Below are 21,628 nucleotides of genomic sequence, written 5' to 3' on the forward strand. Positions count from 1 at the left end.
GTTGTTTCCCCGTTTTTCAAAAATCATGCTAATTTTCTTAGATTCGTAGTTTTTGATTTGTAGCATTAAACTTACTGAATTTTATATATTTGGAATCAGCATAGTCAATTTTGGTGTACCATTTGGTGTCGAAAACCGGTTTTTAGATATTCCGTCACTATTTAGCCACGTCAATTCTTACGGTCAGTTCATTGGCGAGAACTGCTATTTAGTAATACCAGTGGCGCCATTTGGGGGGGGGGGCAGGGGGGACCATGGCCCCCCTCTGATTTCTGGAGGGGCCCAATTTCAACCACGTAATTCTTTGTTTATTCGTCCTTGTTCTACTTTTTTCTCTTTTTTTTTACCGTATTTCTACTGTGAATTATTACTAAATAGCAAATTCAAGATACTCGACGATTATTGCATTTCAAGAAAGTATCCTGTTTTTGCCGTTCTCCCTCATTAATTTATTGTCACCCTTTTGGCAGGGGTTTGTAAAGTCCTTTCTGGGCTCGGAGTACTTCTGTGACATTGAAGTCTCTCCAGTGATTAATGAATCCCGTCAGTCGGCACATTTATGTGTAGGCTAACATCTGGAAAAGAGGGTATCCAGACCAGGGTGTCATTCCAGTTTTGTATTTAGTTTCTCGTTACCCTTCATCAAATAAAGAATTGTGAAACAGTGTTGAGTTGTGTTCAAGTTCAAATCGGATTATTGAAACATGAGTTCATCCGGTGCGAGTGGTGCAAAAATGGAAAATAAAAGCCCAAAGGAAAGAAGAAGAAATAAAGATGCAACGACGATTGGCTTCGTTTTTCAAACCGACTGTAAGTAAATCTACAACATTTTAAATTTTGTTTCGTCGACCAATCTTACTGAACGAACCAGAACAAGAGCTACGAGCTCATATGGCACTTGTTACGAGTAGGCAGTACAACAAAGGAGATGAGCCCGTCACAAACCACACCCGCCACCCCAAAAATGCGGTTCGGAGCTAGAAATAGAATATGCAGTTTCACTCAAGTCGGTGCATTTCTGGCATCGCCTCGGATCATCTGGAGCAGATGACTGTTGTAACTTCCAAGTTTCAGCACAATAAACCTATTCGTTTAATCCCTAGACGTGCAACACGGTTTCCGATACCTCCTTCCAGCTGCCCCTTTCGCGGCCGAATCTGGCTCAGACACTCGTGAACGGATCATCTAGAGCATCTTGTCTCACCACCTATCAAGTTTCACTCGAATCTCAGCATTTTTCAATAAATCCCCCCCCCCCGACCGTGGTCGGATCTGGTTCGGACAGTAAAATATGTCATCTAGGGCATATGCTTACTTTACATTCCAAGTCTCATTTAAATCGCTGCACTCATTTGACCCATATGCGAGCCACACAATTTCCCGGCCCCCTACTGTGGCCGAACACGACTTGAAAAAATAAAAGTCACATCTTTGACATCTCCGGTTCCCGTCCATCAAGTTCGACTGGAATCGGAGCGTACCCTATCCAATCCCTCGACTACAAGTATTTCACGAGTTTCCCGGTGGGCGCCTCCACCCCCCCCCACAAATATCGGATCAGATCCAGACTTGACATGGAATATCTGAGACGATATTTCTTTCCACTTGCCAAGTTTCATTGAAATCCGATCACCCGTTTAAAAGTTATGCATGCCACTAGTTTCCGGATTCCCATCCCTCCACTCCTCCCACGATGGTCGGATCGGGGAAACGACTAATCTCAAGTTAGTCTGTTCGAGTCCCTGATATGCCTGCCAAGTTTCATCGTCCTGTTGCATCAGGAAGTACCGATCTCACGGAATTGCCAGAAATCCAGACCCCCCCCCCCAAGTCCCCCACAGTGCCCCCATAGAGGATAGGGTCTTCCCCCTCCTCTACACCCCGCTCTTCATGCTAAAGTTTTTCAGCATTTGTAAAAAAGTTACTTACTGTTTTAATGAAACGCCCTTTGTGTTTGAGGAGTCGTTTTTAAAGAATTGGGACAAAATTTAAACTTTAGGATAAAGGGTGCAGTGTTAAGGAGGAGGCAACCCCCCTCGTATATGTAATAATTCTTGTTATTTTTAAGTTTTAATAATGCTCCTTAATTTCAGTTGAAAAAACTTGTTTTTCTATTTAATTTCTGATCATTTTTTAACTAAAGCCAGGAAATTTTTCTCAGGCTCGTAACTTTTGATGGGTAAAACTAAATGTGATACAACTTATATATTTGAAATTAGCGTACAAATCTGATTCTTTTGATGCATCTATAGGTATCAAAATTCCGTGTTTTAGAGTTTTGGTTACTATTGAGCCGCGTCGCTTTTTACTTGAAGTTCGTTACCACGAACTAATTGATTATAGCTTCGTAGTTGAATTAATTATGTTTTTTGTTGTTGCTTGCTCTAAATTTTGTGTTGTTTTCTATGTTAATTATGTACAATTCACGTCCTAGTTCTTATGGCACTTGATATCTACCAAGTGACATATAGCGATCGCAAATTCTGTTGGTCTTTCGGTCCCGGTTTTGCTACTTTAGGCATTTCTAGGTAAGCTAAGACGATGAAATTTGGCAGGCGTATAGACCAGATTAAATTAAAAATTGTTTCCCTGATTCGACATCTGGGGGGAGTGGGGGGGGGCGGTCAAATCGGAAGAAATAGAAAAAATGAAGTATTTCTAACTTACCAACGGGTGGTCGAATCTTAATGAAATTTGATATTTAGAAGGATATCATGTCTAAGAGCTGTTATCTTAAATCTGGATCGGATTTGGTGACATTTGGGGGAGTTGGAGGGGGGACCTAAAATCTTGGAAAACGCTTAGAGTGGAGGGATTAGTATGAAACTTGGTGGAAAAAAAAGCAGTTGTCCTAGATACATGATTTACATAAACAGAACGGATCTGCTCTATTTGGGGGAGTTGGGTGGGGGAGGGTTAATTCTGAAAAATTAGACAAAATTTGGTATTTTTAACTTACGATGGAGTGATCGGATCTTAATGAAATTTCATATTTAGAAGGACCTCCTAAATCGGATCTCTTACTTTAAGTTCTGACCGGATCCAGAGTCATTAAAGTGGAGTGGAATTGGGGGGGGGTCTAAAAACTTTGAAAACGCTTAGTGTGGGGGGATCACGATGAAACTTGATGGGAATAATAAGCACAAGCTATAGATACGTGATTGACATAATTGGAACGGATCTGTTCACTTTGGTATGAGCTCTAGCAAAATTCTAAGAATCAATAGATTGATTTAAAATGAAAATCAGAGGCTTAATGCCGGTTGGGATTTAAAATAAAAGCTGTGAGTCACGAGGCCCTTCTAAATATCAAAATTCATTAAGATCCGATCACCCACTCGTAAGTTATAAATACCTAATTTTTTTCTTACTTTTCCTCTCCCTTTAGCCCCCCAGATGGTCTAATCTAGAAAACGACTTTATCAAGTCAATTTATGCAGCTCCCTGACACGCCCACTAATTTTCATCGTCCTAGCACATCCAGAAGCACCAAACTCGCCAAAGCACTGAATCCCACCCCCTAACTTCTCCAAAGAGAGCGGATCTATTACGGTTACGTCAATCACGTATCTACAACATTTGTTTATTCTACTCACTAAGTTTCATCCCAATTTCTCCACTCTAAGCGTTTTCCAAGATTTCTGGTTTCCCCCTCCACCACCCCCCAATGTCAACAGATATTGTCGGAATTTTAAATAAGAGCTCTCAGCATAACCCACATTTGAGTTCTCAGCATATGTAAAATTGCCAGAATGGCCTTTTCAAACATTCCGTATTGAATTAATCTCCTCTTTTATTTTATTTGATTAATCTCCTTTTGATTCTTTTATTTGATTCTTTTATCTCCTCTTTTATTGCCAATGGAATAGAGCTGTTCCTTGAAGATAATAATTAACTAAGGGTGATTTCTGTAGTTTATATTAAAAAAGTTGTTCGACAAAAACGCTAATACCCTCAACTAAATATTGTAAAGTAAACAGAGTCAAAGATTCATTCCATGATTCATCGTTTAAGTTCAAATTATGCGATGTACGGCAAGCATCAAAAATCACATGTAACGGCTTTGATCCAATAAAATGTAGATTTCTAACTGTCACAAAAATAGAAATAAAGCCTTAGAAGATCTAGTCAAATAAATAGGTTAGACTACATACAAGAGCAAAATATTATTATACTAATCAAATTTCAATTAGCCTTTCAACCTACTTATCATTATAATAATTTGGGCAATAATGACGCCTGAATGCCAAAAAGTACCTATAGGACTAATATAAAAGGATTAAATGTTAAAACTAGCATAATCATAAAAATAATAGTTTATGTGTAAACTCACTATGAATAAGAGCTAAGAGCTCATATGAAATCCGGACCCCCCCCCCCCCAAGTCCCCCACAGTGCCCGGATCCGGTCCAGTTATGTTAATGACGTATCTAGGACTTATGACTCTTCTTCCGACCAAGTTTCACCCCGATCCCTCCAGTCTATAAGCGTTTCCCAATATTTCCGGTCCCCCCTCTAACTCCCCCGAAAGTCACCGGATCCGGTCCGGATTTGAAGTGGGATGTCTGAGACACGAGGTCTAAATATCAAGTTTCACTAAGATCCGATTACCCGTTCAAAAGTTGCAAATACCTCAAGATTTCGGATTCCCCCTCCCTCCATTCCCCCCACGATGCTCGGATCAAGGAAGTGACTATTTCCAACTTAATCATTTGGGGTCCCTGATATGCCTGCCAAGTTTCATCGTCCTAGCGTATGTGGAAGTGCCCGAACTAGCAAAGCCTGGACAGACCGACGGACGGACAGAAATTGCGATCGCTATATGGCACTTGGCCGAAGGGCAAGTGCCATAAAAAAAGAATACTCAGCGACCTATTCTTTGATACTTCGAATAACTATCCCATCTGGATGAAACTTAATAATTTACAAGAGGACACATCCAAGTTGCAAATTTTGTCGAGTATTTAGTAAACTAGAAATATAACTATCGGTGAAGTACTGGTAAAAGAAGTAACTGGGACATCGCTTTTAATTTGTTTTTAATTAAAACTTGATTACTCTGTAGGATAGTGATGCTGGGACGTCAAGGGACAACCCATCGGCAACCGAAGTTTTACCGACAAACGAGCAGACCCTGGACGTGAGACACATTTCTGAGGAAACAAACCTGCGCGAACCACAAACGGAGGAAATGGCTTCCAGAACGATCAGTACCAATTTGTCCGTGAACCCGTATGATAACCCCTGCCAACCAGTTTTGACTGACTATCCCGCCACTACCATCGGGAATCGCACACGAAAATTTAACAGCTCCTATTTCTTGGCATACCCATGGCTCGAATATTCGAAAGAACAGGACTCGGTGTTCTGTTTCAATTGCCGACATTTCAGTGGATCCTCGCTAAGATCAGGCGAAAGGTATGGAGCTAGAGCATTCATTGACGTAGGATTTAGAAAGTGGAAAAACATTTCTGAACTGATACGGCAGCACGAAAACAGCGACCGACACAAAGCATATACCATTTCTTTGATTCAGTTTAAAGCTATTGAGACGGAGGCGGCCGAATCTGTTGCGTCATGCCTCTCTAAAGAACGCGAAAAGGAAATACTAGAGAATAGACAGTACGTAAAAGCTCTACTAAAAACTACAGCATTACTTGGACGGCAAGGTCTTGCGTTTCGTGGCCATGATGAAGGGGAGTCTAGTGCCAATCAAGGGAATTTCGTAGAGACAGTACATCTTTTAACAGAAATCAACCCGGACTTGATGAAAAACTCTCGTAAGGCCTATGGCCATTACATGTCACACGAGTACCAAAACGACTACATTGAGGTCATAGGAAATGAAATCAAAAGTTCTATCGCGAAAGAAGTCAGAGAAGCAAAATATTTTGCCGTTCTTGCTGACGAGACAAAAGACCTCTCGAAAAAGGAACAACTCGCGATCTTAGTGCGCTATGTTCATGACCTGAAAATCAAAGAAAGGGCCATAGGTGGCTACCACATGCGCAAGGTTGACGCTGAGAGTTTGGCCGACTTCATTTACAACGAAATAAAGGGTATCGTCCTTGACTGGTCAAAGTGTGTTGGACAGTGCTATGACGGGGCCAGTGTAATGAGCGGACACTTTTCAGGAGTACAGGCCCGTCTCCGGGAAAAAGCACCACAAGCGGTGTACACACACTGTCATTCCCATAGACTTAACCTTGTCATTGGCGATTGTATGCAGAAAATACAAAGAATTTCATCAGTATTTTCAGTTTTGCAAACAGTTTACAGTTTCGTCTCCAACAGCAACACTCGATACCAGTTGTTCGTCGAAGCCCAGAAAACTCCCAATGTGCCTGTGCTAACGCTTGAAAGGACAGTAGTGACACGTTGGTCTTACTGGTATAGATCAGTGGCTAAGATCCTGGTTAGATATGACTGCATACTCGCAGTTCTGTCAGTAGTTCAAGAATCTTCTGACAGGGTGGCAGCGGCAGAAGCTACGGGCCTTAAGAACCAGCTAGAGTCGTTTCCCTTCATATTCAGTTTGCATGTCATTCACGAAGTTCTTGCAGTGATAAACCCTCTTTCTGAACAACTACAGGCAGCAGATCTGGTCATCTCAGAAGCTTGCACTTTAATCAGTGCAACAAAGAACGAACTGAGGAAAATGCGTGATGACGAGTATTTTCGTGTCCAATACGGCAAGTCTAAAGAGATGGCCATTAATGTCGGAGCTGATCTGTCGGAAACATGTGCTCTCTCTTCAGCCATACCTGTTAAATCAAAACGAGTTCAGAAGATATCCGGAAGACTAAGAGACTATTTGACGACAACAACAATTGGAAAGCACAACATTGACTCCGAAAGCACAACAACGGAAGACAAAATGCGGACAGAGTTCTACGAGGTTTTGGACAGAGTGATAAATGAGTTTGAAGAGCGTTTTACTGTCCAGCTGCCAGTGCTAGAAGCCACACGTTGCCTTAACCCCAACACCTAACCTAACCAACTCTAAATAGCCTATAACAATTTTTAGTTAAAATATACCTGCATTATAGTTTATCTCACTTAGGTTAATCTGATTATTTCTGAATGCTCACAGAGAAACCGGCTTTAAACAAGTCAAGAACAACATTGTGGTCGGTATAATACACAAGTACTATTATTGCCATTTGTAGCTGATTCAGGAATGGTAATTATTATTTTCGTTAGTCTTAATAGTAAGATATCAGTATCAAATCCAAATTTACAGAAATTTTCAAAAAGAGCCATAAACCCTCATAGTTATGCTATGATATAATTTTTTAGGGGATTCAGGCTCTTCTTAAGAATTCATGCAAGTTTGTTTTCAAAATAAGATTTTACTCACAAGACTAAGGAAAATTTCAATTACCATTCCTGAATCATCTATAAATGGTCATTTTTTTTCACCAGATTGTTTTAGAAACGTATTTGTAAACTGTTGGTTACTTCGGATGGTTTTACCGGTTTGGTAAAACCTTGAGAAAATTGGGTAACTGAGTGTGAAAAAGTTCTTTGTAAAACCTAAAAAAAATAGAAGGGGGGGGGGGTAAACCCATTGGAAATGGCTTTATTGTCAAATGAAAAAACTGCTATTAGATTAAACACTCTCGACCACAAAAACAGCATAGATTAATTATGATCTATTAATCGGCTGACCTATAAATAACGGTGGCATTCCGTTCTTGTTTAATTATGATCTATTTTCACCCCAAGCTTCTAACTTTTGTTCGATTGCACCATTTCCCAATCTTCTAGGACCATTATTTTGATACGATCATCCCTTGAAAAAAATCATAAGAAAAAAAAAATGGATAAACTACGCATCCGTGATTTGTCTTCTGGCAAAAATTGCAAAATTTAACATTTTTGTAGATAGGAGTTGGAGACTTCTAAAGTACAAAAAAAAAAAAAAAAAAAAAAAAAAAAAAAAAAAAAAAAAAAAACCAGATAAACACGCATCCGTGATTTTTCTTCTAGCAAAAATTGCAAAATTTAACATCTTTGCAGATAGGAGTTAGAGAACTCTACAGTACGGCTCTGGTACCCTGAATCTGACGGTGTGATTTTTATTAAGATTGCTTTAATTTTTAGGAGTATTTTCCCCTATTTCAAAAACCAAACAAATTTTCTCAGACTCGTACCTCTTGATTGGTATCACTAAGCTTGTTGAATCTTGTTTATTTAGAATCAGGATATTAAATTGATTCTTTTCATGTATCTATTGATATTATAATGCCGTTTTTAGAGTTTCGGTTACTATTGAGCCGAGTCACTCCTTACTTACAGTTTGTTACCATGAACTGTTTGATTGAGTTCGTGTTTTTAAATGCAATCGAATGAAAACTCTGTTGTTTTCCAACTGGCCATATTTCGTAATGTAAAATCTCAGTTAAGTAATGGTCGGAGGGGGCAGTAGCGTTCTTCATATTCAGGCTATCTTTGTTCGTTCGACTTTCCATCGTGACGTTGAGGTCTGTCTATGCTACGCAGACCATGGGTCAGCATGCACAAAAAAGCTTTCTGAAAAAGCTTTTAAGAAAGTGAAAAAAAAAACGGAAAGTAAAGTTTGATTAATGCTCATGAAATAAAACAAAATATGATGAATGTATAATAGTTTAGAAGCAAAATTGGCCTATATATTTGCATATTAAGAGTGGGGGTGGGGTTAATGCATAGCATATATTAAATTTGTCAGCTAACCATTGCTGTATATAATATATGCTATGCTTGACCCCGCCCCCCCTTAATGTGCAAATATATAGCCCAAATTTTTTTGCATAAGCCAAACCAAAATACAAACTAAATAGGCTACCTAAACAAAATTTAACTACAATTTATTTGCAACCAAACCAAAGCTAATTGTGCGGTATCAAGAAGCTGCTTGACCAGTTTCTTGTGTCATGCTCGCATCATACGCGATCAAGGTAAATACCCCCAGTACTGCGAAAAACAGCCCCCCTCCGCGGAAAATACCTCCCAGAAATAGCCCTCCTGGAGAATACCCCCCCCCTGCATATAACCCCTCGGAAAATACCCCCGTCTCCTCAGAAAATACCCCTCTCTCCAAGGTAAATACCCCTCCCCCTTGTACCACATGGAAAATAAGGCTCTCAAAATTTGAGAATTTTATTTGAGTTTAGTTTTTATTTTCCGTATGGGGTAGGAATTTTGGTGCTTGTGTATTATAGGCCACTCACTAAAGTTAACCCCGTATGAAACTCGAGAACAAACCGGTTTCTTCGTTAGTTTCTTTCAGCTTAGCACGAGACAAGACAAAGACAAGGGACAGAATAGATGGGAAATATATAATTTGGGCTATATATTTGCGCTTAAGGGGAGGGGGTGAAGTATTTGGACAGTCTGAAGTCAGAAAACAATTCTAACTTCAAACTTGTTAAGCTATGTCTAGGCGAGTTTACTTCCCCATTTGATTCCATGTTCTCCCATATCCTTTCCTCTGCTCCTTAATATAAACTATCAAAAAGAAACATATAAATGTGGGTAGAACACATCGCCCTTATCTCCTGATTTAATACGGCAGGAGCTACTAACCGGATATCCTATCTTAACCTACCCTACACTTATAGAAACTTTGCTAAAGCTCTTGTATCTGCTGAATCAAGCGCTAACTTGTAAATCTAAGAAAGTGAGGATTAAAGGGTTTTCTGATAATTAAGGTGCTTCTCAATTATTAACCTAAGAGTGGAAATTTGGTCGACGCATCTTCTACTCTTTCTAAAATCAAGCTGTTATTCTCTTAAAACTATCTAGAGAATCTCCAAGTCTTAAAATGTATCATACAAATGTAATTTGCTTCCTACAGAAACCAGGCCAATGTCTCTAATTACCACACCCTGTTTATCACCTTTCTTATGGAAGGGTTATTTGACCTTTGTACAATTGTGAACAACATTGCAATTATAAAATTTAATCTGATGCATTTGGGGATAAAAAGGTTTGATGGGGTACTGTTCACCCTCATATCACATTCTACTCTTCAAAAGCGCACACAAACTTTCGATTTCCAATCAAATTAGCAGCTCAAATGTTTATGCGTCAACCCCCCCCATAGAAACATTAAATGCCAACAATTGGCAACTTAGATAGCTTACAGCCCTTGCCCCTGGAGCTGTAGAGGGATTTAATAAGAGGGGTTTAATGCTACTCCTTACTTTCAGGTGGAAAAACTTGTTTTTTATTATTCTAGAAAGCTTATATCTTATAAAAAGGTGTAGGCCAACGCTTGAGAAATCCATGGTAAACTAAATTTTTCGGTATATTTTTGTCTTATTTCCTCTTTTTTCTGACTAATTTTTTCGAAGTCTTCCTCTGGTCACTTCTTGTGGGTAAAGAAAATTTTATTCAGCATTAGCTTGCTTTTTTAGACTTAGTTCTACCCCGATGAGTGGCACATAAGGCGACAACGGTGCCACTCCACGACCACCTCTCATGCTTTAGACCAAAGGTTTCCAGGTATCACCACTCCCCTAATTTGTTTGACATCTTATGTTAAACTCCTTTTATTTTAAACTCCTATTAGGATGCTTAATCTGACTAACAAATTATCGCAATTGTGATTTTTGCATGCCTTGCCGCCCTTAAGTATATGATACCTCTCTGTTATGCTGTTATTAATGCCCTCGCAAATAAATAATAATGATTATTATTTAGTCAATCACAATTATCCATAATAATTTAAAGAAGGAAACATGTTCCTTCTTAGGTTACCAATGGGTTGCAGTTGTGTCAAAATGACACGTTTCCAGGTCTGATGACATAATGATATGAAGAGATAAAATATTTTATATTTATGACAGGTTCGTCAAATTTCTGTCACTCAATGCCTCCTTTACAAAGAGGTTCATTTCCTTCATTCTGATTTGAAAGTCAATCCTTAAAAGTTTCCAAGTAGCATACCCATTCGACTCATTTTCCAAGATATTTACCGACCAAAAATATCCAAGATTATCCTCTTGTTTTGGCGGGTCTCATCTTGATAATAAACATCTGCCAATAAAGGATGAAATGAATATTTTGACAAAACATTTACTCTTGAACCGAATCAATTTGGCTTGAAGGTTTTGACAATCGAGAATAGGATGCATTTTTTTAAATACATAGTGATCTGATAGTCACAGAGGAGAAGCTGGGGAAAAAATGCTCTTATATTACTGTGAGATTTGAGCTTTAATATATGTATAGAAGGTTGAAAGTAATTTTTGAGAGGTTTTGTATAGTGTTCGTTTGTGTAGAGGGGTTTGAGCTATCCCCTCCCAAGTCCTCCCTGAGGGATTATGGAGCGGATTAAGGATTAGCAGCGTTTTTTTAAATCTTATTTTGTTGTGTAAAATGTAGTTCCATACAAGATTAATATTTAATACAAATTTATAAAAATTATAAAAGTCTTTGTGCGTCATCTTCGTTTGACCATCCTCTGTCAAACGTTGCAACAAAAGATTAATTGTAACTTTGTATGAGTATAAAAAAGATTAAGTATTAATTGCATGAGTTGAAATTCTCCTTCCAAGGTCGGAGTAATCATTTAAGAAAAATATATTTTCGAAAAATTATTTATAAAAGAAGGGAAATAGTTATTTTTTTATCTAGCTGGTATAGATAGGTCTCTGAATTCTCATTTTGAATCAAAAGAATGGCATAAATTATTTTTTTAAACATCGACTAATAAGATGTTAATAAAAAGTGGAAATTCATACAACTTGAGCTAACCACGGAAATGGAATGCAACTACGATATTACTTTAGAATTTCTCAACTTCTCAATACCAACCAATCACAAAATATAGTTAAGTTGCTATTTGAGGGTTGCTTATATTTGTTCATAAAATTGTCTAAACTGCTATATATACCGTGTGAGGATTTTTATGCTTACTTTGATACGTTCCATCCAATCATATTTCCACGATTAGTTGTTTATTAATAACAATTTTTACAGGACAATTCTTTCACTTAATGCTAAATCTTAGAAAAATTTCAAAGTTTTACATTTGTGCTTTACAGACGCATTAAACGTTTGAATCGAATATCTGAAAATCTCAAGATTAAAAAAATAATAATTAGAAATCTACCACAGCTTGAAACCATGAGAATTTAAATCACCAATCTATATTTAGTAAATACAAAAATAACAAACACATAACAATTTGTTTTTTAACGAGTTTTTCGACTAGTATACTTAGTTTGAAGCAAATACCTACATGCATCTTCATTAGAGTTCATAATTTTCTGATGATTTTGGTCTTTATTCAAATGTTTTTGGATGAATAGAAGAGAAAATACTACCGAAGAGCTCTAAACTTACATGACTCTAGACTGACAGGACAAGACTGATACGTTCTCGTTGGGGGAGCTGGGGGTTGTTAATTTGAAAAAATTAGAAAAATTAAGGTATTTTTAACTTAAGAGCGGGTGACCGAATCTTACTGAAAAAAATTCACTTCTACGTGAAAGAATTGCTAGAATAAAATAGGGAATAAAACCTTTTCAGAGCTCTGAAGAGATTTCAAGAAACATTGACGAAGCCAGACGGAACTATGAAATACTCGAAACTCAAATGATTACTTCAAAAAGAAAAATCAAAGAAACAAAAATCATCCAAGATTAATTTGCGCTTGATTTGGAGGAACTGAAAAGAAAAATCAAAAAGGCAAAGCAAGAGGCAAATGAGGTCAAAGTATCAGTGACTAATGCAGCTAAGGACAAAAACTGTATACGGTCATATTTGCCTGAATTGAGGCTAGGAACGACCTCGTCTTTGTCCTTAACATACGCCATCACAGAAAAGGATAAAAACATAATGCTTGCTTATCTACCTAGCAGTAGCCAGGTAATTATTCTAATTAAGTGGAGGGGCTACAAATTTATTATGAATGGGATAAAAGATTTTAAATAATTTTTTATGCCTGAAACATGTTTCGAATTTTCTGAATTTTATAAAGTATTATAATTTCTGTATATTCTTTTTATTTCAAAAGGAATGGGGGAGATTTTTAACTTTCGTAGAGCGAGAGATAGAGAGAGGAGAGAGTATACAGAGGGGAGCAAGAGAGTTAGAGTGAAAGTCAGAGATAAATTATGATCTTAGTCAAGTGCCGTTCATGCATCACCCTGAATGGTTACTTTGACGCATCAGTTGCCTTGATAAGAAACGGGTTGACATTTTTTCGTTTTATGAGTTAAATTTTACTGTTACATAAAAGGTTTTTTTGTTTTGTAAGTTATATTTTAAATTTTATAAGTTTCTAGTTTAAAATATTATAGTTCTTAATATATTTTTGTATGTTTTCCGTCTCAATTTTCTGGCAGCAGAAATTGGAACCGGCAAAACATTTCATAGAAGTCTACCAAAGTTTATATTCACGATAAGTTACATACCGAGTACTAGGCAATTTTTTTTCTTTTAACGGAAGCTAATGTACTTACAAACTTCCTTCAATTTCGTCACACAATAAACATCACTTACAATAGGTTCTAAGGAAAGGTAACAAGGCATCAGATAAAAGACGGTTGCGAAACTTTGACTATCAACCAATTATTCATTTATTTAAACAAGTAAACCTCTCTCTCATTATACCTTTTCCACAAAACAAGTGTATATATAAACTTATTAAGTGTGTTTTAAATAGACGAATATGCTCAGCCCCTCAAATGCAACTTGTAATATTATTCTAAAATTTTGAAGACAAGCAACGGGCAGTGAATCCAACAAGTGGGATATCTTGATGCTTGGCCAAGAAATTTATCAATACTACTATGATTGGAGTCAATATATGATTGTCATATCATATGATATAATGTATCATATAATCATGTGATACAATCAGCAATCATATGACTGAATATCGTACGATTGGATTATCGTATGATCATTCACGTGAAGGGACTCGAAAGACAGAATGAAATACATTCCAATATTGATACGTAAAAATGGCATCTTGGCAATCGCGGATTTATTCTCTGTTAAACACTCAAACGCTGGAAACAATCATTTTGATTTTTTTGGAGTGAAGAGGGGTTATAAATATTTCGGGGAAGGTAACCATTTGAGGTGAGTTTGATAGCCGAATCGAGTTATGCATATTTCGGATAATAAGAAGCATCATTATTTGTGTATATCTTTTGCTTTTCGGGAGGGAAATCCTCTGGCCGTCTTTACGGTTGCCAGCCTCTGGTATTCTAGAATGTGGTGCAACCATATACAATCGTCGTCATTCAGTACTTGGTCGAGCGGTGTGCCTTGCACTGGTAAAGAGTAGACGATTTTATCATAGTATTATTAGTATGTTTGGATGATGAAGGGTCATCGGAAGACGAAAAAAGATCGTTTGGAAAATAGTATTATGTTTAAAAATCGAGATTTTAAGGTTGCATTTCAATTTTTATTGCGCCATCATCTGCATTGTAATAAAAAAAAGGTAGCTATTACTTTTACTTAACACCAGAATTGTTTGATTGTGTATTGGATCACAAAAGAGATTACTTAGCTTCTAAACCATATAATAGACACAAAAAGAACATGTATTTGCTCGCTCGAGTGATTTTTGACCATCCAAGTCACGTTCCCTCTCATAGTTTAAAGCAAAGCAGGCGCTGTTACATGCGAAAAACGTCCCAGAACCATTTATTACCGTTATGATGACCGTCATACAACTTACAGCGCCGCTATTTGGCGTTATGGTGACACTACATTCCCTGGGAAACCTACTCCAGTAGTTTGTGTATACAACGTCTTGACAACGTCGCTCACGGCCACGTTATGATCCCTAGATAATGACACCGCTTTTCTAAGAAACCGTAGCTTTAGGAACAGTTGATCTTTAGAAATATCCCCATTTTTGTTGGTACTTTTAATAACTCATAGGCCGTTAAAAAGATTAATAATTTAACTAATTAATTAACAATTAATTATTAAGTTAATTAACAATTATCATTTTAGAATCATTGGCTTCGAGTTACTTGTCCAGATTGAATCTATGACCATTGGTCGTTGCAAAGAGGTGGAATCTTTAGCGGCTGCTACGGCTTTTCAAGAGGCTAAGGATGCTCCACAGCCCTCTTCATGTGGCTCAAGTGCTAATTTGCTGTATGAAGATGGTGCTTTGAATTGTGGTAGCTTGAAGGACAGCTTTGCAGCAATACCTTTGAAAAAGAGAGGGAATCTGAATGGTGGCATCAGCAATACTCTATAATTTTGGACGATCAGTCGGACGGACTTATATTCTATTTACTGGTATGATTTTTATGCTCCAAAATAGAGTATCCTATAACCAGTGGTGCCATTTCGGAGAGGTGGGCAATTTTCCTCAAGCTTTAGTTTGTACTAAAAAAAAACTTACGACCCTCACCCTTTGATTTTGGATTTTTTTTTGTCTCTTTATTTTTTAAGATAAATAAGTTTCTTGAGACCAGTAAATATGAGAAACTGTTGCTGTTATAAAAAAAATGCTAGAGCTATCTAACATTTCAATTTTACTCATATTTAGTTTTTGGCTTTTTTCCCGGAAATTAAGGACTTGCCCTTAATTATTGTAGAAAGGGCCCTAATGAAGAAACTGTGACAAAAAAAAACCTAAACTGCGACTATCCTCAAATGGTTTTGGAACATATCTCACACAAAGTTTTCTTGACATACTCTGTCTTTTAATTTTTTAATGAAGTAAAAAAAAAGTTTTTTAAAACTGAAATTAAGGAGCGACATTAAAACTTTAAACGAACAGAAATTATTCTGTATATGAAAGGGGCTGTCCCTTCCTAAACGCCCCGCTATTTACGCTAAAGTTTGACTCTTTGTCACAACTCTACCTTTTAAAACAATAAAAAAGATTTAGCGTAAAGAGCGGGGTGCTAAGGAGGGGACAGCCCTTTTCATATAAAAAATAATTTCTATTTGTTTTAAGTTTTAATTTCGCTCTTTATTTTCAGTTTTAAAAAACTTTTTTTTTTATTTAAGTCCTGAACATTTTTGAATTAATGCAGGTTTTGAATTTGGCTCACCGTACATGAATAATTAAAACAAACCTTTACCTTTTTCTTAATTGATCTGTGTCCCTACACTCATGTTTTTCGGTTTTTCTGTTAGCTTATATTGTTCTTCTTTTCTCTTTTTTATTCGTTTTCTCCTTGTTAAAAGATAGAATAATTACCATGTTTGTGGCTTTAAACTATATTACGTGATAGCCTATTCAAAATTACTCGACCTTTTTTATTTTTATTTTTTTGTAATTATATTTGGTATTATTGGTATGCATTGTTGCGCATAGTCAATACTTTTGAAGTAGAGGTTGTTTTTACCCGGGTGGTGAAAGTGCTTGAAATTTCTCATTTTTAAATACAGCGTTGACCGTATTTTCTTGAGTGTAGGGTAGTAGCAGAGGTAGTAGGAGTAGTAGTTGTAACATAATTTTATAATGCCCCTTTCTGCTTTTGAACATATTTTTCTTATTTGCCTTTAGAGTTAGCACTGTTACTAGGTATGTCATCTTGATGATTACCTTGATTTTTAAATACTTTTTTTTAAAATACTCAAGTTACATGGTGGTGTAGTACTAGACTTCTGATAGCCTACAAGATGACCTTTGAAGGAGGGTTAGGTCTTCTTTGGAATTAGGTAATTTTGGCCAGTCTAAAATTATTTCCCAAGAAATGTTGAGCCTTCAAAATCCTGTCAAGCGTCTGACAGGATTTTATTACTGTTTGGCCTTTTCTGCTGACAAGCTGAATCGTAAATCCGAAAGCTGAACTTGAATTACGGCGATCCACTGACAATCTCGATCATAAAAATGCTGTTCTGATAAAAATAATAGCTTGTAGTGTAAATTGGGAATGCAATAATCGTGATGGAAAATGAAATTCCAGTCTTGATCCTGGGTTTTTGGTAGATTGGATAATTGTTAATCACTTTCCCTCCGTTTATAACTCAAAAGGCTTTTAATCATTTCTACAACCTTTTTTTCATCTTAACTTGATTTTATTGATCGAATGATTTTTGTGATTTGTTTGAAAATAACAAAACGCAAGTTATTTAAATAACTGTGAATACGAAAATAACTTAAATAACAAGTTACATCTTTGTCTATTTTTAAGTTAATTTTATCTTTTATTTTTTATCAAACTTTTATTTATTTATTTATTTATCTATTTATACATATATATATCTATATATATATAAAATAAGTTGTCTGTCTGTGGATCAGGTGACGTCATGTTTCTGTGTTGACTGACGTCATGTCCGAAGATATACTCCATCGATAACAGTTAGAGACGTCAGATATGACTTTTGATTTTACATCAGAAATTTATAACTACACTTTAGTTGTTATAGAAGATTTGTGCGTACGTATGGCAAACAAACCTCTTCAGGATTTGGGAATGCCTTCACCTAACCGTATCGCTGCTGTTTCGACATGTGTAGAATTGGATCGTGAACAAAGTTACAGTACGAGTGATCTATTGTCGTATGTAGAAAATAACATTTCCAAGTTAACGTCGGAACAAAAAGACATTTATGATACGATAATGCATTGTGTCGATAACAACGTTGGAGAAATTTTCTTTTTGGATGCGCCAGGAGGTACTGGTAAAACGTTTGTGATAAAACTGATTCTGGTATCAATTCGATCAAAAAATGATATAGCGTTGGCAATTGCGTCGTCCGGAATAGCCGCAACATTGCTGCCTGGTGGAAGAACTTCTCATTCCGCTTTGAAATTGCCTCTGAACTTGCATTCTACAGAAACTCCCACGTGCAATATTTCCAAATCATCTGGGATGGGTAAAGTATTGCAGCAATGCAAACTTATTATTTGGGATGAGTGCACAATGGCACACAAAAAATCGCTCGAGGCTCTGGATCAATGCTTGAAAGATTTGCGAGGGAAGTCGAAACCCTTTGGCAGCACATTAATATTGCTTGCGGGAGATTTCAGGCAAACATTACCTATAATACCTAAATCCACTCCTGCAGACGAAATGAATGCTTGCCTGAAAAATTCTAATTTATGGACACACGTAAAAATATTAAAATTAACTACAAATATGCGTGTCCGATTGCAAAAGGATGACTCTGGTCAAACATTTTCAGATCAATTGCTGGCAATGGGAAACGGAAAGCTCCCAGTAGACTCAATTTCAGGACGTATACAACTACCTGCTGATTTCTGTAATTTAGTGACGTCCAAAAATGAATTGATTGAAAAAGTATTTCCGAACATTCTAAAAAATTATAAAAATAATAAATGGCTAAGTGAAAGGGCGATTCTCGCACCCAAAAATATAGACGTCTACGAAGTCAACAATATTGTTTTAATACTTTTTCTGCCTTTTCAATTTAAAAGATTGCAATTCCCAATTCGATTAGCATTTGCAATCACCATTAACAAAGCTCAAGGTCAATCATTAGAAAAATGTGGTATAGATCTTAATACTGATTGTTTTTCCCATGGACAATTGTACGTTGCATGTTCGAGGGTTGGTAAACCTGACAATCTATTTATATGCAGCGACAATTGGACAGCGAAGAATGTTGTATATTCGCAAGTTTTACGCAGTTAATTTGTATTTTGGAACCAAATGAAGCGGTTAATTATCCATCTGAATTTTTAAATTCCATAGATCCTTCAGGGTTTCCACCACACGTGCTACAACTAAAAATAGGCGTACCAATAATACTTTTAAGAAATATCAACCCACCAAAGCTTTGCAATGGCACGCGACTTGCCGTAAAAAAAAACAATGGAAAACCTAATAGAGGCCACAATCTTGACAGGGCCTTATGAGGGTGAGGCTGTTCTTATTCCTCGCATTCCCATGATTCCAACGGATCTGCTTTTTCAATTTAAAAGATTGCAATTCCCAATTCGATTAGCATTTGCAACCACCATCAACAAAGCTCAAGGGCAATCACTAGAAAAATGCGGTATAGATCTCAATACAGATTGCTTTACCAATGTACAATTGTATGTTGCATCTTTGAGGGTCGGTAAACCTGACAATCTATTTATACGCACAGACAATGGGACAGCGAAGACTGTTGTATATTCACAAGTTTTACGTAGTTAATTTGTATTGTATATATCTATCTATCTATCTATATAAAAACGGGTTGTGTGTATGCATGTTTGTTTGTTTGTAAATAGAGCGTTTGCATATGACGTCATTATTAGTACATACGGCTTTGTATATGGACAGACAATGGGAAAGCCAAGAATGTTGTATATTCGCAATTTTTACGTAGCTTGAAACACATATAAAAATCTATCTATATTCACAGGTGGGACACAGGGACACAACTACAATGGCACGTAACTAATATGGCGCGTAACGACTTACGCGCGCGGGGGGGCTTGGGGGGGCGCGAAGCGCCCCACCAACTAGGTGTTGGGGTGGCGCGAAGCGCCACCCCAACAGCTAGTTTTATTTATAATTATGTCATTTCTTTATCTAATAACAATTCTGAATCTTATTTAAGAATCTGATTCCACTGACAATGTGTCAGTGGAACAGTGCAACTATTTTCTTGGATGAAAAATTAGTCATATTAAAAAAAAAAAAAGAAAGAAACCTTAAAGTGCAAGGTGAAAATCGAGAGTTTAGTGCTATGCACTTTCGTATCAGGGGCACCAAATAAAAAAAAAGAAAAAAGACTGAAAGAATCGACAAGAATAGGCTGCAAAAATTTAGTAAATTTCTCCGGGAATCAACAGACTACCTACCATGCAGATGCACCATCTCTATATACAATTTATTATTTAGAGATAGGACTGTTTATTGATGAGAGTATTTTTTGCTCATTTAGATTAAAAAAGGGCAATGTCATAATTTACATCTCAAACAATACCTTCAATATGTATTGAAGGTATGCCAGAAAATATTATGGTTGATTTTGCCTGTTTGGGGTATGGGACTTGGTAAAATTCTATTTGACTTTATATCCATCCCATTGTAAGGTATCCTCTTAGCCGGAAGAGGCGTTCAAGTTTGGCATTTTATGCCACTATTATGCCATCAAAAGCTTGGATCTTTCTCTAAATTAAATAAAGAAAACAAGTTTTTTTTTAACTGAAAGTAAGGAGCGACATTAAAACTTATAACGAACAGAAATTACTTCGTATATGAAAGGGGCTTCTTTCTCACCGACGCCCCGCTCTTTACGCTAAAGTTTGACTCTTTCTCTCAACTCTTCTTTTTAAAATAGTAAAAAAAAACTTTAGCGTAAAGAGCGGGGCGTTGGTGAGAAAGAAGCCCCTTTCATATACGAAGTAATTTCTGTTCGTTTTAAGTTTTAGTGTCGCTCCTTACTTTCTGTTAAAAAAACTTATTTTTTTATTTAATTTTTGAACGTTTTTGAATCAATGCGTGTTTTGGTTTTGGCTATCCGCAGAGGAATAATTATAACGAAATTTGCATATTTTTTTTTTGGCTAAATGGCTTTTTCATAATTTTGATCGAATGATTTTGAGAAAAAATAGCGGGGGAGGAAGCCTAATTGCCCTCCGATTTTCGGTTAATTAAAGAGGCAACTAGAACTTTTAATTTTATACGAATCTTTTCATTAGTATAAGATATACGTAACTTATAAATTAGCTTACGCAAAGAAGTTTTGTATTCTCATGTTTTTATTACATATATGAGGGGGTTCGCCCCCTCGTCAGTGCCGCGCTCTTCACACTAAAGCTTAAATTTTGTCGAATTCATTAAGGATTACCCCTGAATCACAAAAGCCGTAGAATAAATAGTCGAAATTACTAATAATACTTTATAGAGTAAAGAGCAGGGTGTTAGGAGGAGGTGAGCCCCTAATATGGGTAATAATTTCTGTTCGTTTTAAGTTTTAATTCTGCTCCTTAATTCCAGCTGAAAAGAACTTTAATATTTATTTTTTCATTGTTTTTTTTTATAATGCTAGTCAATCCTGCGCTCCCTTCATGGAAATTAACTTCCACCATGACAAATTCCTCGATGGAAAGTTTCCAATCCTATCCCCCTCTTCTCAATCCCTCCTCCCAACCAAAAAATCCTCCTGAAAATGCCTTCACACTTCCCAATAACCATTACTATATGTAATCACTGGTCAAAGTTTGTAACTTGTAGCCCCTCCCACTGGGACTGTGGGGAAGTAAGTCGTCCCCAAAGACATAGTTATAAGGTGTTGCGACTACGCTGAATAAAATGGCCATCTCAGAATATCGATCCGTTGAATTTGGGAAAATAATTAGCGTGGGAGGGGGCCTAGGTGCCCTCCAATTTTTTTGGTCTCTTAAAAAAGGCACTAGAACTTTTCATTTCCGTTAGAATGAGCCCTCTCGCAATGTTCTCGGACAATTAAGTCGATACGATCATCCCTGGAAAAAAAACTAACAAAAAAAACAAACAAACAAATAAACACGCAACCGTGATCTGCCTTCTGGCAAAAAATACAAAATTCCACATTTTTGTAGATAGGAGCTTGAAACTTCTACATTAAGGTTCTCTAATACGCTGAATCTGATGGTATGATTTTCGTTAAGATTCTATGACTTTTAGGGGGTGTTCCCCCTATTTTCTAAAATAACGCAAATTTTCTCAGGCTTGCAACTTTTGATGGGTAAAACTAAACTTGA

The 21,628-nt window shown here is 36.8% G+C and overlaps 1 protein-coding gene across 1 annotated transcript; it reads left to right on the plus strand.

Annotated features, from left to right (window-relative positions):
• Positions 1-774: 774 nt before the first annotated feature.
• LOC136043629 (zinc finger MYM-type protein 1-like) lies at positions 775-15,220 on the plus strand. Its single transcript, XM_065728532.1, has 3 exons — positions 775-810; positions 5,066-6,921; positions 14,968-15,220. The coding sequence occupies exons 1-3, from the start codon at positions 775-777 to the stop codon at positions 15,218-15,220; spliced, it is 2,145 nt and encodes a 714-aa protein (XP_065584604.1).
• The last annotated feature ends 6,408 nt before the right edge of the window (positions 15,221-21,628 follow it).

This window comes from Artemia franciscana, unplaced genomic scaffold (genome assembly GCF_032884065.1).
Source record: "Artemia franciscana unplaced genomic scaffold, ASM3288406v1 Scaffold_772, whole genome shotgun sequence".
Classification (NCBI taxonomy): Eukaryota; Metazoa; Arthropoda; class Branchiopoda; order Anostraca; family Artemiidae; genus Artemia; species Artemia franciscana.